At 43.6% G+C, this 17,072-nt stretch overlaps 1 protein-coding gene across 1 annotated transcript in view; it reads right to left on the bottom strand.

The window, feature by feature from the left end:
• Positions 1–17,072, bottom strand: part of RASAL2 (RAS protein activator like 2) — a 126,486-nt gene that overhangs the window by 6,847 nt on the left and 102,567 nt on the right. The window contains exons 9-15 of the mRNA XM_075711150.1: positions 14,932–15,076; positions 11,495–11,639; positions 10,355–10,591; positions 9,485–9,686; positions 6,580–6,779; positions 4,745–5,606; positions 228–362 (exon numbers count right to left, since the gene is read on the bottom strand). Of these exons, the coding sequence (XP_075567265.1) occupies positions 228–362; positions 4,745–5,606; positions 6,580–6,779; positions 9,485–9,686; positions 10,355–10,591; positions 11,495–11,639; positions 14,932–15,076 (1,926 nt within the window). The remainder of the gene's footprint in view (positions 1–227; positions 363–4,744; positions 5,607–6,579; positions 6,780–9,484; positions 9,687–10,354; positions 10,592–11,494; positions 11,640–14,931; positions 15,077–17,072) is intronic.

Here is a 17,072-nt window from a genome sequence, read left to right as displayed (position 1 = left end):
TGCACCCGTTTGACATGCTACAGCCTGTATGTGGGTTAATCTATAGTATGGGATACTATACTACAGATATGTGTGACAGCACGTACAGCAGGAAGTTATGCCAAAACAACCTATGTTTGAAAGCATGACTGTCACAGCAGCGCCTGAAAGCTGTTCTGAACTTGGCTGTGGGGCGGACAGGACTCACTGTCAGCCCTCGAGTCGGCTGCACACAGAATAAAATCTACCTTCTCAGCATGCTTGACTTCATCTGGATTCTGCTCTGCGTCCTCCTCTACTTCTTCATACTGTCCATTATTGAGAACCCACGCAGCTGTCCTTTCCACTGGTGACATTGTTGCAGAGTCCACAGGCGACTGAACCTGGAGCAGAGATACCTGTAAGCATTCTTCAGAGAAACTACATACAAATCAGCTCTAAAATCCCATTTATTTGGACGACAAAAATGACCATGAATCTGTTGCTCTCAAAGGATCCCCAAAACCTCTCCTGCAGAGATACTTCATCTTTCTTTGACTTTGGGCCCACAGCATGTACTTGAGTCCCTCTAAAACCGATGTACTTGAGAAATTTTTCTTTCTCGCTAAGCGAGCTTCTCTTTGGAAAAGTTCTTGTTTCCAAATCCTATTCACTTCCACCTTTCCCCTTTGCCAGATTTTCAGTAAGGCTTTCTCAACCTGTGATTTCTCTCACAAAGAAAACAGAGCAATGAAGCTTTGCTTGCAGCCTGTTCAGGTAAGACAGATTGGTTTCTTTGGAGTATTGAGGAGCTTAACTTGGGAGCAGCTTTCTCAGCGAGGCTGCAGACAGACTTTGCAACGGAGGATGCGCCTGCACGGCTTGATACAAGACAGCACAGCAGTACTTAAAAGTGGCAAAGAGGTGTAACATTATCACTGTAGCGCCTGTCAGATTTAGATGGTCTACTGTAGCATATAAGCCCAGACAAGGCTGTGAAAGGAAGTCAGGGCCAGCAGTGCTCACTAGAACTGTAAAACGTCATCAGAGGCTATCCTCTTTAAGGGAATCTGAAAAGCAAGCCAAGAAAAGAAACAAGAAGCTCTCCCAACCGGCTGGGGAAAATATGGTTTGCTACAAATTCCAAGCAATTTTCATGGACAAAGACAAGTTTATAAGCACAGGAATTAGCATAATTACCCCTGAAAGAGCAACACTGTCTTAACTTTTTAAGAAATGCCGAAGATCAACTTCACCCCCGCCCCTAAACTGTAGCTTCTTTTTGTGCTCAAGCAGCTCTTCAGCTCACTGTCTCATTTCAGTATTGTCCCAAAGTGAAATGTGCTCAGTAGCAGGGGCATTTTGAAGTCTCAGTTTCAGCGGGGAGCTCTTTATGGTGGAGCAACAGCTTCTTTACATGAGTCAGGTGAGGGACCATGTCAACCTCCATTTCTCTTTCTCTTCTTCATGAGGACAGAGCTGGTGAGTGCTGCATACGTCCTACATGAGCTCTGGCCAGAGGATCTGCCTGCCGCGGCTCAGCTGTCCTGAGCAGCGATGAAGACTCCAGCACTGGAAGAAGCCTCAGCAAGGATGGGTATAAAGGCGAAGGAAAGGAGTAGGAATTAGGCAAAAATCCCTGGATTTAGGCAGAGGCCTTTTCGCTAGAAAGAAGTCTTCACAGTGGAAAGGTTAATAGCCCCTTTCAAGTGCAGTGTGAAAGCCTGGCAAAGCTCCTTAGTTAGATTTTTTTGATGGTATTTGCTGTGAGGCAGCCATGGCAAGGGAGACTACGAACTGTGTGCAGCTCTGCCACCAACAGGCTCTTCTCAGAGGTAAATACTCTGGCTCTAGGAATTGCTGGAGGAATTAGGAACAGCTATGGATGAGGAGTGACACCATTCATTGGAGTTACAGAGGACCAAGATAGCAGAAGGGTGATTATAACCTACATCACCAGCCTTGTAACAGACTCCTGATCAGCAGCAAACCTTGCCAAACAATCTTGCAAGCTGTAGGACAGAATATTTTAAGCAGCCAAACTCAGAAAGCCTACAAAGACCAAGTGGATGGCAAGCACTTCACATGCTAATGGGTTATGAGTTAAATTCTAATAAAGGGGAAAAAAGAAAAAGCCTGCTAGTGACGTGTATTAATTCCCCTTTTTGCCTCTCTTCCAGAGGAACACACTGACATTTCTGTTCCCACCTACCTACTAAATGGAAATGGAAGGCAAAAAGTGACCTCTCCCAGCAAACAAAGGGCCTAGCTCTGTATTCAGAAACAAATGGGACTTGTAGAGAACAAAGTCTAATAATTATAACGCCCACAAATCATGCCGAGAAAGAACATGCCGAGAAAGAACATGCCCAGCTTCTCTTTTCTCTTTTTAAATAAGAACAGAATTCCACAACACGATTTGCAATTAGAAGGACGCAATGGAATTTGCCTCAAAAAAATTTTGGCCACTCAATTTGGCACACTTCAAGACATTTCTCAGAGGTGTGGGGAAGGAAAGAACAAATTGATTTCTCTGAATAAAGTACAAGCAACTACTCTAATGAATCCAGCGAAAACAATTAGTATGGAAAGCAGAGTGGAAAAATAAGTAGATGCACGTCACCTACAAGAGGGGGGAAGGAGAGGGCCCTGAAGCCAGTCATAGTCGCAGGCATCTATGAAGCTGAATGTAAAAAGTAACTGGAGAAGAGGGAAGTCTGAGACATCACTTTGGTGCTAAACAAGCAAAGGTAACCGATTTACCTGGGGGCAGTCAGGTAATCAGCAATTTAAGATTAGAAGGGCCAAGGGTTTGCAAACAGCTAACTGAGTATTTCTTGTAAATACACACAGGGCAGAAGCCACCCGTGTAAGGTGTATGCCCAACAAAGACTGGAGACGAAACAGCTGTACTTTCTCCTCCTTATCCTAACACCTTCATAGTAAAGCCTTCTTTGCGTAATTGTGTAGGCACTTCCTGTAACAAGCCCTGAGGAAAGACAGCAACTCCCCAGGGATTTTGGCTAGGACACTGCACAGAACCATACAGTGAAACTCAGCAGATCATAGAATACAGGTTCACACTGGATGCCTGAGAACTGCAGCGGGAGTTCATCCTTCAAATTTATCCTTGCTACTGGCCTAAAAATTTCCTACCACCTCTGCACTAGGCTTAGTTGTATCCAATATACTTTACCTATCAACCCCTCTATGCCAAAACATAAAACACACACTCCAAAGGAGGACACAAACATATGCACTTCAAATAACATGCAATTACTTTTTTTGGTATTACTAACTTGGCATAATAGCCTTTGCTTTGTGATTCAGTGTTTCTGATCTTGTACTTTAATGAACTTGAGGTATCAAAGTAGTTTTGAAGCCTTGATTGCTCCTTGGTTCCCAGGCATCATCCAGATTTTCCTCCTTTTGACTGCAACATTCAGGAGTTTGCCAAGAAAGCTACACCAACAGGGATACCAGTAAAACCTTTGGCAGAGCAGGAACTCACGCTGGCAACTAAATTATTCTGCTAGCTTTACCGTACAAGCCAAAAGTCCTCCCCTTGCATAACCATGTCTTCACCAGCACTTTTGCCAACAGGGCTACATCAGCAAGGAGGACCATAACCTCCTGCTCCTTGCGGATGTAGCTTCACCAGCAGCTTGGTGCAGTCTCAGCCTCAGGGGCTGCAACCTTCTGGAGTGAAAGTCCTCGCTTGTGCCTGTGTGCAGAGCAGCATCCTTTCTAGAAGGTCTTGTGGAAAGCAGGAGCTTAAAAAATTTCCTTCAATACTAGGTAAGGTAAATCAAACATGACCATGTTTGCCCTCACAGTGACCACAGAAGAAAACACTTAACCCCAAGGAATAGCGCAGGTGTTGCCTTCCAGAGACTTACCCTGCGCAGCTGATAAGTCTGTATGCACCAATATAATATTTTGAAAAACCACCACCTTCCCTCTGACCTGCAGATCAAGACATTTTCTACCTTTGCTGTAGTGCCAAGCATTTGAATACTTATTGTCTCTTTAACATTAAACTAATTCAGGAAAAGATTTTCATACACAGCAAATCACAACAGGATTTTTTTTTTTTTTAAGGTAAAGGAATGTTGGCTTTTTGACAGGAAAAATCTTGATTTACGCCTATGAACAACTGATAAAGTGCATTAAGAGTTGGTACATATAAGCATTCCTTTCCAGAAAGTGTTTGCATTATTCATAGTTTGGGATGATTAATGAAAAAGCAGTAGTTATCTGGGGACCAGCGATAGATTGTTGCATCATGGTGAAATATAGATTTCTCCATGCTTAGGACAACTGTACTTCCTTATTATTTTGGCAGCAGTTTATTCTATATTTTATCTTTGTTTATTTCTCTGGTTTTAGGTAGCTATGCTTTTAAATTAGCACCACAGGGCAAATGCATTCTCACGTGGCAATCTTAACTGCAATGTGGAACAAAGCTGCTTCTATTTTTTTAATTCAGGGAAATTTTCAAGTTTTGTTTCTTTCAGCAGGCTTGCTTCTACATTAGTAAATATGAAACTTTTTTTTTTTTTAAATTTAGTAGAAAAGCATCCAAAAGTAATAGGTGAGCTAGGCTTGCCAAGCTTGTTAGGGTAACAAGCACGACTTTTCCTTACACTTGCTACTGGCCACTTGCTTAAGTGCCAGTACTCTTGATTCAACTCAATTCAACTCAAAGGTCAAAAAGCTTTGAAGGTCAATGCAGCAATCAGCTAAACATCAAAGCAGAAAGTGCCTGGAAAAAGGCTTTCCTTACCTGCTGCGTTTGTTGCCTCTGAATGGCCCTCACCTTCGGGACAGGGCTCTCTCTAGAGGACGAGGACTGCTGCCGGGACCGGCTCCCATTCTGAATGGGTTCAGTCACCATGGCCCCCGACACTCCCGACATGCTGCCCGTGCTTCGCAGGGAAGCGCTGTGCGGCAAGGACTGCGGTGCTTTGGCCCTGGCGCCCAGCCCGCCTTGGTCCATTTTGCGGATCTGCGCTTGGCTGCTGCTGTTCTGGCGGGGCAGCGCGATGGGGACGTGCTTGTCTGGGACTGTGTGGCGCCGGGAGAAGTCCTCGCTCTGAGTGCTGCGCTTGGTGAAGTCCTCCATGCTGCTGTTGCTGGGTCCGCTAAGTTTGAAGTCTTCGCTGTTGCTTCGGCTCCGGGAGCTGGCAGTGCTCAGGTTCTCCAGGCTGGAGTCCACAGAGGCCTTCGGCATCGGCGGGGTTGGGTTGTTGAGATGGTAAACCGGGTTCTGGAATGACAGAGGCTGGAGGCTGCCCTGTTGGTTCAAAGCCGGGTGCAGAGGCCTCCTCACCTGGGGAGCGCTCTGGGGTGTGCTCTGAGTTTCCCACAGCTGTTTGATGTTTGCCACCTGCGTGATAGAGAGCTGGCTGCCAGCCAAGCGCAAAGGCACATCGTGCATAATAGAAGCATGGTCACTGTGAGCCGTGTGAGGATCCTGGAGGTCCATGAGAGAGATGCTACGTCCATTGGGTAAGATGCTTTCCCTTTCATCCTTATCTGAGTAAGTCATGCTCTGGGTGGATGCCTGCTGAACCAACAGTAAGGTCTTGCCCCTAAAATATCCATCTACATTTTCCTGGGTTGGAGACTTCAGCTTATGTAAGTCACTGTGGGGTGAAAAGGAATGTGGTTAATTTTTAAGCAGCCTAGACCCAGAGAGATCTGTCCCAGAGAAGTCTTTCTACCTCATTTAACCTCCCCTCATACGAAAGCTTCAAGGAACTAGATTTCCTTTTATGAGCTCTTTGTGTTCAAGTCAGAACACACTCTTCCTTAATTACCACTTATCTTTGACAATTACGTTTGATTCAAGAAGTGCTTCATCTTTCTTTTTTTCCACAGGTGAAATGCAAACCATTCCCACCAAATCCTTCCCGCTTAGACTTAGACACTTCTGTCTCCAGCAAGACTTCAGAGCAGTTCAGATACCATTTAACCCTTCGCCAGCATCATGTATTGTGGGAGTCTGAAGATTCAACAGGAGTTGTGTGAAGGCTCCTGTAGATCTAGATGTAAGCTCAGCGGGCAGACGCTTCCACATGATAGAACTGGCCCTCATACCTGACAGCACAGAAACTACTCTGAGACCACAGTACCCAAGCTCTTTGTCTGCCATGTCACAGCTCTTTGCTTCAGATTAACAAGCTGTTACAGTGTGAGAAATGCTGCACTAAGCAGAGGAGGGACTATTTTTGCTATTCCACTGGTAACAAGTTCCACCTACAGCCCAGTTTTTCCATGAGCAGCAAGTAAGCTGCCCGGTCACCAGAAGGAAACATGATGTCTGACTATGCATCTGGTCACTCAGACTGGCAGTAAATTCCAGAACTGGTTTTTAGCAGCTGAAGTCATTGACTCCTAGAGGCATGTTTGAGTCCTGGGTAAGTCAAAAGCTTCGGGTCTCCAGTGCCACCTTGTGCACCCTCTTACTAGGACTGTGCATTCTCTGTGACAGAGGCCCAAGCTCCCTGCTCCTACAGCTGGCCTGGGCAGACAGTTCAGGTGATGAAGCACTTCACTCTTAACAGGCTGAACAACACCCTTACCCACATCTTCTCTTGAGCTCTGGCTGTTACGTACCCATCAGTGGGGTCCTCAAATATCTTCTGAAGCCCTGAGGAGAGACTGCCACTGACGTTTGGACTAGAGCTGTGCTCAGTGAAACGCCTCAGCTGCTGCTGTATTGGTGTAGGGTTGGTCATTGATTTGGTGATATCAGCAAGAATACGAGGAAGAGGTCCCAGTTTTGCCACGGTCGCCTGTAGGAAGGAATTTTCACCCTAATTGGACAACAAGCACCGCGACATCCGCCAGTTTTTTTGATAACGATGCACAGAGGCGGAGGGGTGGAGGTGGAAGGAAGGAGGGTGGGTGGTTGTGTGCGGGTGTGCCAGGACCGTAATGCAGTGTTACGGAGCAGCGTAACCACGGCGACGAGATGGATGGAGGAGACGAAACGGGGTGCAGCAGACATTGAGGAAAGAAAAGGAAATAGAAAAGAAATTAGGATTGACCCCCAAAAATAAAAATCATGCTCAATAAAACAAAACTATTGCCATTCCAATGCAAAACTATCATGCAAAGCAAACTAAGTCCAGGGTGGGTGAGGTCAAAGTGAAAACTACAGTATCTACTCATTAAAGGGCATTCAAAGACTACAGATTCAGCTAGTGGGGGGAACTTTCCAGGCAAAGGGTGTCATGTGGTAAAGGAAATGCATGCCAACAGACAAGGGGATGCGGCATTCAGGGGGATCATGAGAGAATCGCAAGAGTTGAGGGAGATGGGGAAAGGGAAGGTTTTCATTTTGTAAGCCTTTCGCTTTTGGCATCCTACACTGATGCCATCTTCGGTAGCACCCTGTTATCAAAAACTAAGGCGTTCTTCCCTACTTAACAGTGAAAAATAACTGCATGAAAACAGCAATGATCCCAACATTATCACATCAGCCTGGGATTAAATGTGTAGCTGCTTGTTCAATTATGTGCTAGCTCAGTGTTGGCCAGGCCTAGGATAAGAGCAGCTGACCTTCCAGCAAGGAAGGCTGCTCGTTCAGGCTCTTTATCTTTCTCCCCTCTTTGGGTCACTGCTGGTTATACCATCTACAGGGCATCTTCAGCCTCGTGGGACTGCAGGAAGAAGGTGAAAGTGCTGGAGCTTTAAAATAAAGTAAAACTCTGCTACAAAGATAATGTTCTTTGAAAAGATATCCTTATTTTTCCTGTAAGCAGGTATTCAGTCAGTTTGGCTCCAGAGAAAGGTCTCTTTACAGATGCTTTCGTGTAGCACTTCTTCTGTGTCTGTCAAAATCTCTGAAGTGACTTCTTTCATCATTTCCCAGTCACTACCTACAGTAAAGCAGTCTTGCAATGTAACTTCACCGCTTAATTCTCTTTTTAGTAAACGACTATACCAGCTTCCAAGGCCTGTTAGGATAGATCCATGTGTCTAACCTACAGAAAGGGCAAAGCAGATCTGCTTTGACAGTTTATCCAGGTCTGGCTCCTCCCTTTCCTCGCTGCGCAAGACATTTATGACCGATCATTGCATTCAGACAGCAGCTCACAGTAACTAACACCAAGTCCAAAGATCCATTTGCAGTTCTAAGGACTGGAGCTGGGTTTCTCTTGACCTAACACCTGACCAGCTGGAGGGAGATGGCAGTGTTCCCTGCACTGGTGGGTTTACCCCAATTTGCAGAAATAGAGGACCCAGTCTTTTCAGTGCTCACTTTGCCTGTTTTCCTGAGGCTGCTGAACCATCTTTATAGCTGACTTTTCTGCCTGCAACATTTTGAATGTACACTGTGTGCATGTATGAGGGAAATGGAAAAACAAGATCATAAACTGTTATCAAACTAAGATTAACATATATTGCCTTTTTGAGTCAAGGACATTTCAATTTACTCTGATGCAACAAGCTCAGTTTTTTGTTTTCTGTTTTAAATAATGTACTGTGAGAAAACAGATACCCAACAAATAACTATTTTGGCAAACCTTAATGCAATAAAAATATTAAGAGTGCATTGCAATTCACCTCACCTCTCCAGTTTCAAAAGAAAGAATAATATAAATGGAATATGGACAAAATAATGCACCTCTGAAAGTTGAAATATGGAACAGTTCCAAGCACTTGCAAAAAAAATAATGACTCATAGCTCAGCTTTTCTGGGTCTTATGAACTACCTTTGCTATCAAGGTTTTAATGATTTTTAGATCCTGCAAAGCCACATAGCTAAGGCAGAGCAAACTACTGCCTCTTCTCCTTCTATAGCTAAATGGAAGCAATGCTTATTGTTGGCAATGTCTATTGCAATCAGCAGAACAAAATCTGGACAACGCATATGACCCCAGCACAATACACGGCAGAAAGCATCTTGCTTTTGTTACAGGATAAAACTGAGAGTGGATCCAGGTTTTTACACGGCCCCCTCTTGTATACTAAAAACTAATCCAAGGACTACAGAAATGAGAACATCTCAGCAGGCTTTGGATGAGGTCTTTAATGAGAACAGTTCTGCTTAGCCAACATATTACTCCATCAGAGCTGGGCAGGGTAGGGCCTGGTGTGCAGCAAAGCACCTACATTAGCGTCAAAAAGGGCACTGCAACATTTTCATATTCTGTCCAAACACCCTCCCTTTTTTTCAGCTCACTTATGAGAAAGGACCAGCTGCTCAGGGAATTCCAGGTCTACTTTTAAGTGCTGCCCTCTCCACCATTTAACGCCAGTCCCTACTTAAGGCTCTGCAAAGTGTTTGCACTATTGCTGAAGCCCAACCACTTCACATGCCCTGTTTTAGGCCCTGATCTGAAATCACAGAAAGAACGATTCTAAAATACCACTATCAAACATTCCTCTCAAAAGCTGTTGAATAAGTTCTCCCCAAAGCAGGCTTCAGCTGCTCCCTTGATGTTTCGTAGTGTTTACTGTTGCTACGATACAATCGCCACATTCACCCTCCTGGGCCTCCAGCCTGCTTTACCTTATCAAGTTGGGACACAACCTCCCATAAGAGGGAATGCAAAACTGAGAGCTCTCTGCCCAGGTCGATGTAGCCCTCAAATCCAGGCATGTTTGAGATGGTATCTGGATTAGAGATCTCCAGGAGAAAACGCTTCATTCCTCCCCACTCATGTTCCAAAAAGTCATTCATGAAGGCCATATACTCTTCCTTATTACCAAACCTGCAAGAAAGGAGGAGGAGGGGGGGAAACCCAGTCAATAACCTCCACACAAAATAGAGTATAAGTGCTTACAGACAATTACTTAAATGCTTAACTTTAGACCTGCCTTTCTGAAGATTTGGGCTGGGAGAAAGAAAAAAGAAAATGGACAATTTAAGAGATTCACGGCTTTCTTGGACTTTAATTTAAATACTAGTAATTCACTGTTCATATTATGACCAAGAGCTCAACACATCTCTCCCCCCTCCCTCCCACAGACACTCTTTCTCCTCTCCCCATGCCCTCTGTATCATTCAGCTGGGAATTTTGGAGGAAGAAAGGAGGAAAATCATGATCCTTGGTGGGAACAGGCTTTTTTTCTTTTGAAATAGCATACACACTGACATGCTAATGCATGGCTCTTCTTGGTTTTATACTGTGTCCCCTCTACTGAATTCAACACAGCACAAATCTACATGAGAAAAGGAGATTTTATCTAACTCAGCGCTGAGTCTCAGCGTTCACATGTAAGTGAGAAGTTGCCTCCTTTTCTAAAACTGACTTCAATTTGACAGATAATCAGCTGCCTGCAAACATGACTACCAAGCAGGGCTCTCCTTGCTCCCTAGTAACCTGCAGTGACTTGAACCCCTAGAGGCACAGATTTCAGTTTTATTGCCACCACCTACTTAGCGAAGTTGGCAAGATTCTGAATGACTTTAGCAATAAGTGTGAGCGTGCGAGATGTCCGGTCATCAGGATACTCCTGCATGAGGCTAAAGAGGCTGGGGGACATGATAGCGGGGCACAGGAAGCGGAGGAAGAGGGAGGCACTGATCAGGCGTTCACTGATATCCTGCTTGCCCCTGCTCAGGCACTGCTGCTTCCAAGATGCAAATACCTCCTTCAGCTCACGAGGGAACACACTGAAAAACAATAAAGCAGGAAATAAAATTGCATGGGCAATGAGATGCAACAAGCTGAACTGGTGACCAATCACCTGAAATAATTATCTGCGAGAAATCACCATTGGCTCTTCCCCCCCCGCCTTTTTTTCTCTCTAGGCTAGAAAATGTCATTAGGCATCTATTCTTAGATCCCCCATTTAATCTGGTGATACTTAAGTAGTCTTTAAAGCATCCCTTGTTCATATATGTTGAGTGAAGCCATTTTCAGACACACTGATTTGCAAGCTAAGAACTACTTATCCACCACTACCCTGGAGCAAACAGGGTGTTAGAATGTTAAAAACAAACTGAACCAAGCTGAACTCATCTCCATAACTGAAATTTTTATTTTGCTTGTTAAGCTCTCTGAGTATTTCGCATGTGCTTCATCCTGAAGCAGAAAGGCCATTCTTCTTTCACTACTACTCAGAAACAGAGATTAATAGAAATCTCTCTGCCAACATTTCCTCCCTGTGATTTCCTGTTCAATTATAAAGATCTAAAGGGTCTGAAAGTTTTCTATACACATCAAAACTTTCAGCTTTTTATTCCAAGTTCAAGCTAAGCTGTTATCTTCTCACTTTATTCCCTCCTTATTCAGTCACAGCTCAGTATGTGTTCCCTTGGCAGAGTATTTCAGCAGATGCTCCTGTCAGGTATGGTGTGTGGGACTGGAACCCCTCAATTTGGGCACAAGTTCCACCTGCAATATGGTGTCACATGTAGGAAGGTAATGAGGAAAGGAAACAAAGGCAGTCTCAGAAGATAGATGGGTCTATGCTATTTCCCTGTATAACTGCTGTTTTCTCATCTTCAGAGAAGGAATGGGCATCCTCTAAGCAAATGACCTAATGGGGGAGAAGGGGAAGGGAGATGCCTCACCAGTAAGAATTGATAATCTTGCAGAAGGCCAGCTCACAACACATTTTCAGGTTGCTCTGATGATCTGTTAATTCACTGGATGAACATTTGCTGGGATCCACTTCACAGTTTTCATCTGACTCATACAAAGCCTTGATAAACTCCCCTGGACAAAGGGAAGAGGATGACAAACCAGGGTAGTTACATGAAAAGCCTCCTTGACACACCTTTAAATCCTGCTTATGCCTTTCCTTGGCAAGTGCCTCTTCTCTCCCTGGGTCTGCAGTACAGCCTCCAGACACCAGATGTTGGGGACACGACTCCTCCCAGCTCTTTCAGAACAGAGCACTTGCCATACTGGATCAGATGGCTGGTGCTCTGCTACTTCAGCCTCCTGTGCCCTCACTGCCCCCAAACACAGGTGCAATAACAGGATGGCTTTGCTTATAAACCCTGCAGACACTTCACTTCTAGCCTAAAGAACAGGATATGACTTTGTATTCAAATTGTATTATCAACTATAGAATTATCCACAGTCTTAGAAATGAAGCTGTGCTATATGTCTTCATAATTTCTCCAGGAAATGCACTTGACAATGCTATTTATTTTTATTATTTCTAAATTTACAATTGTTTTAAATTTTAAAAAGTGTCAATTTGCTCTTGAATAAGAGTAATATTCAAGTGCTGGCTAGAGACTTCTAATTTTCTCAACCTCTTATCAAGACCTTACAACATTTTTATAGCCTGCATCTTTCAAAATCCTTTGCATTTCTGTCATCCTTCTCTTACAACATCACAACAAAATTGGACACATACAAAACCAGATGAAGTTTCCTTTGACATATTGGAATGAACTACTTACTGTTTTTCCTCCTATATATGCTAGAACACCAAGTGATTTTTATACTGTTGTTATTCACTAGGAAAAACTCTTTACTCATTCATTTAATGATTCAATGTCTTTTAAGTTCATCTCCTCAGATCATCTTGCTGGCTCTGAGCTAACGCCACAAGGCTTGTTTGTGCAAAAGGGTTTTGTTTTTTTGTCTTTGTTTTCATAAAAAACCCTTAAACACCTCCCAACCCCTGCCCAAATCTCAAGTCAGCAGTGTTCTTGCAAGCAAAGCAACACATTTTCTTAAGGTTTTCTTTGGGGGGGGGGGGGGTGTCCAAAATATTTCTGCTGAGGGCACCTAGATCACTTACTTGCAAAACCCTTGGCATCGCTTCTGTTGAGCCAAATCTGTTTCAACTGTTGTTTACTGGATAATATTTTTCTCCTTAAACACATTTGAAACTTACTCTTTGTGGTTCAGAAGACCCTGCCTTAATCACATATCAAGATGCTCTTACAAACATATTAAATAGCTAACACCAAGTGTAATGTTGTTAATCGTTTCAAAGAACATGGCATCTGAGCAAAATGACATTTGAAACTTGACAAAGAATTAGATGGGTATATCGTCATGAGCAACCTTGCCCTAAGCTACAGACAAGCTGGATGACCTTAGGGGGTTTTCCATCTCTCATGTCTATGATTTACAATCTTATCACTCAGCACCAATGCTCTAAATGATGTATTAGAAGTCATTAATTTTAGAATATTTTTATGTAATTACTGCACATTAAGGGGCTTGCAGTCAAATGTAATATACTGGTCCCAGAGCTGATCATTCAGTCTGCTGAAAAGCATAGCACAAAGTAATACATTGCTCACTTCTCCATACCAGGCAAGAGCCTAGGGCTGTGAATTATGCTCAGCGGTTCCACCCATGAGAATAAGACTACCAGAATGGGCTCATTACACTGAAGAAATGGCCAAAATGCATATAATCACAGACCTGACTATGCTGACCCTTGGAGCACTGATTTAGCCAACTATCTCCTTGATGACTTGCCAGTGTCTGGGATTGCTGAGGACAAGCAAGACTGCTGGGAAAGCAAGCAGCTTGCTTTTTTTTTTTTCGGTGAAAGGATGTGGTGTGGGACTTGGCTTTGGCCTGATCTTGTTTCTCTTGTATCAATTTCCAAAGCTTTCTTCATCCAAGAAACAACAGGGGGATGGGTGGCTCATTGTGCAATCTTGGGTAAGAAAAATTGTGTGGAGTTGGTAAACCTAACTGTAGTGAGGCTGTGAGTTTCTTCAGAAGACAGCATGTACATTTTGGTCCTCTTTATTGCAATATTAGTTGCATGGACCGTAATTCCCAAGGCAGTGGCTTATGACTAGAGCAGAACCTTTTGGTGGAGAGGGGACAATAACACAGTTATCAGAATCCTGTATTACCCTGGCATGTAACTATGGACATTAAGACCCCCCAGGGGAATGGAGTAGGATGTGACAGGCTGGCCAGGCAGTTCTAATGAGGTGGTGAATAAAGAATACTTTGGATGAACACAGGGGGGAGGCTCCCTAGACAGTCTGCATCTTGATCTCCTTCCCTGTGCTGCTCAGTAGCCCTGCAGCCCCACTCCCTCCAGCCACATTTGTCTAAGGATTTTTGTTAGGGCAAGGTACCGATTTAAAAAGGTTAACACAAATGTTTATGAATTAATTGCTCCGTGGCAAAGGTAAGGGCTGAGCAAGTCCAAGGGTCACTCTGGAACGTGCCAGCATCACCAATAGTTGCAGCTGAAGCATCTGGAAATCAGTTTTCTTGTACTACCTGCATTCAACCCAAGTGCTAGGGTGCGTATATCGCACTTAACAATTGTTAACGCCATAGCTAACATTGGCTGTTAACTACAATGGCAAGTGAAAGAGACTGACTGGAGATGCGTCAGCAATATGCACTTGTGGATGAGAACTTGGGTTGTTAACCAGATACCCCTGAGGATATCTAACCCCCTAGGTGGTGGCACTTTGGTCTAAAGTGACTGCAGGAGCTTCTTTAACATAAAAGGAGATTAGTGAAATATATGCTTCACATTCATAACCCTTTCTGAAATCTCCACCTGACTGTACTGCACATGATACCAGATTCACTCCTGACACCACAATATAAGGTATTGGTCTCAATTTCCTCTGTTAAACTTTGTGTCAAAATCCCTTTTTAAAGCCTGTTTGTATATCAGATGGAACAATCACTGTTGCCCACAAATCAATTGCAGTATTATACCTCTTCATCACAACTAGAGACACAAAGGAAGGTTACCCAGAAAAACATAATGTGGTGATACAAACTTTAAGAGGGACTCGGCTATATCAAATCAAGTTTGCCTTTCCTTGGGTGATACTTGTGCAGGCATCAAAGAGCATCTTCCTCTGTGTGGAGGAAGGGCATCAAGAGTAAGACAGCATATATTATGCTATCTGAATACTAGACACCTGGGCTCAGCGCTGAGGCAGTTCCTTCCCATCCCACATTCCTAGGTGCATGAGGCTTCAGTCATGTTACAGACGGCTCAGGGTTAGCCCTTGCAATGCAAACAGGTGACAGACAAGCACTTTCTTACCTAGTGCATCGTGAAGGTACTTCTGCCCTACCAACTTTAGGTATTCCTCAATAGCTTTGGTAGCAAGTGTGTTCTCCCTGAAGATCAAGACATCATGCTCCCCACAACGATCTACCTCAGACATCACCAAATCCGTCAAGAAGTCCTGAAGAAAAAGGTCAAATGGCAAGAGGTTATTTTAACCAGACACAGACATGCCAGGCTAACTGCAGAAGTCAAGAAGGAAGGATAAACAGAGGAGCCAGAGGATGACTGAAACAACCGCCCAGCTTGGGACAAGGGGCACAGATGCTACATGTAGTGTGGGCCAAGGAAATAGCTAGGGCTCCTCTTGGATTTATTGTATTTATAAATGTTATAGATCACAAATTATAAAGGGAGAAGCAAAAGTCTCTAAAAGAAAACCTTTACAGCCAAACTTGTGTTTCAGTTTAGAACCTGAACAGAAACCCCCACCAGTTTGTTTATCAGTGGGTTTGCCTGCTGAAAGAAATGGTGGTATTGCATTCATCTTTTAATACTGAATATTACATAAAAACTTGGATTTAAAAATCCAAGATGGAAGTTAGGCACAAGTTCTTACAGCTTGGTGAAATTTAAATAAGAAGAATAGCTTATATCAATTAAATTCACAAACCAAAAGTGGTTCATGGTTTGGGAAAGAAGTTGACATACTTGCTGTGGGTCTGTATGGCTTAACTTGAACTGTATTAACTTGATGTGAGTCAAGGACACTCAACATTTCACAAGAAATGCTCAGTATTTTGCATGATTCAATTTCAACCACTGTAAAGTTCTCCAGGAGAGGAAGCATATTTCTCTCTTTTTTTTTTTTTTTTAAACTGTTCCAAAAAACCAAAACAAACCCCAGAAAAAACAACCCCAGACCCCCAAAACAAAACACCACCCTGCATTAGGGCTGAGTGATAACTGTGACTTGCTGGTTCTGCTGCAAACAGCAACATCCTCCAAACAGTTCAAAGAGTGCTGTAGTAAGGTTTCATAACCCTATTAACTACAGAAGCCATAATGCACTGCTAGCATATGGGTGTAAAATACGCAGAACAAATTATATGTGATAAATATAGATCAAAAATACATTTAGTACTCTTGGTTTTCAATCCATTATTGCTGTTTCTTTTCAGCAAAATCTTAGAGAATTATTTTCACCTGGCGCAAACTGGAAACATCCAGTTGCATCACCACCAATGTAGTGTAACATGGAAACATACCCTCTTTGGAGCTTTAGGTTATGGCAGCCTAAGCTGCTCAGTGCTTCCAGTAACCAGAGGTTCAAACATTCAGGCACTAGGAAGGCAAAGTTATAACACTAATTTATCTACCTGTTGCAGGTAGCACTGCAGGAATCCAGAGCCTGCTTTCCAGCAGGATTTCAACACAACCCTACAGGAGCTACCCCAGCTACCAGATTCTCTTCATCAGACAAACAACTTGGTAAGGAGCAAGTTCCTATCACACACTGTCACAGAGCACCAGCCTTTCAGAGATGTACATCAAGGGGAGAACAGGAGAGAGTGGCATGTGATTATGCAAACATAAAAAGACCTTTCTGGAGCAGTTAAATTAGGCTGTCCCTTCGATGTCGCTTATGGCCATCCCTCCACATCTCCAACCCTCTAACTTGTGTTTGGTCGTGCTTAACTTGCTCTAGCTGGCATTACTGGAAGAAGTTGGCTATAGCTTGGTACTACTCACACACCCACTTGGCAGGCAGCGTCCAGATAAATCAATGCTTGCTAATGCTTCTCAGAATTTCCCCGAGACCTACAGGATATTCTCTCACAATCTATTCGAAGAAACCAAGGCTCACCCCAACTGCTGCCTCACAGAGAACCATCAGCATGCACCCAGAAGTCCTAACAACATCCTTGGGGCAGGTGGAATCACCATTAACCAAGTATAGATTCCCCAAATGGCTGTTCAAACGCTGACCAAATCAATGTTAGCATTGATTAGCTGACTTAGCACTGAATCAACAACGGCACCCTGCTGCTCATTGTATCAGAGACTTATTTATAGAAGTAATTCTCCAGTTTACTAATCTCTTGCTTACTTATTTCTTATCCTGTATCATGATTTTTGAAATACAGAAAAGGTTCCTGAACACTCAAGCGCAGGCC

The sequence above is a fragment of the Pelecanus crispus genome, chromosome 5 (genome assembly GCF_030463565.1).
Source record: "Pelecanus crispus isolate bPelCri1 chromosome 5, bPelCri1.pri, whole genome shotgun sequence".
NCBI classification, from domain to species: Eukaryota; Metazoa; Chordata; class Aves; order Pelecaniformes; family Pelecanidae; genus Pelecanus; species Pelecanus crispus.
This window is presented reverse-complemented; position numbering and strand designations above follow the sequence as displayed.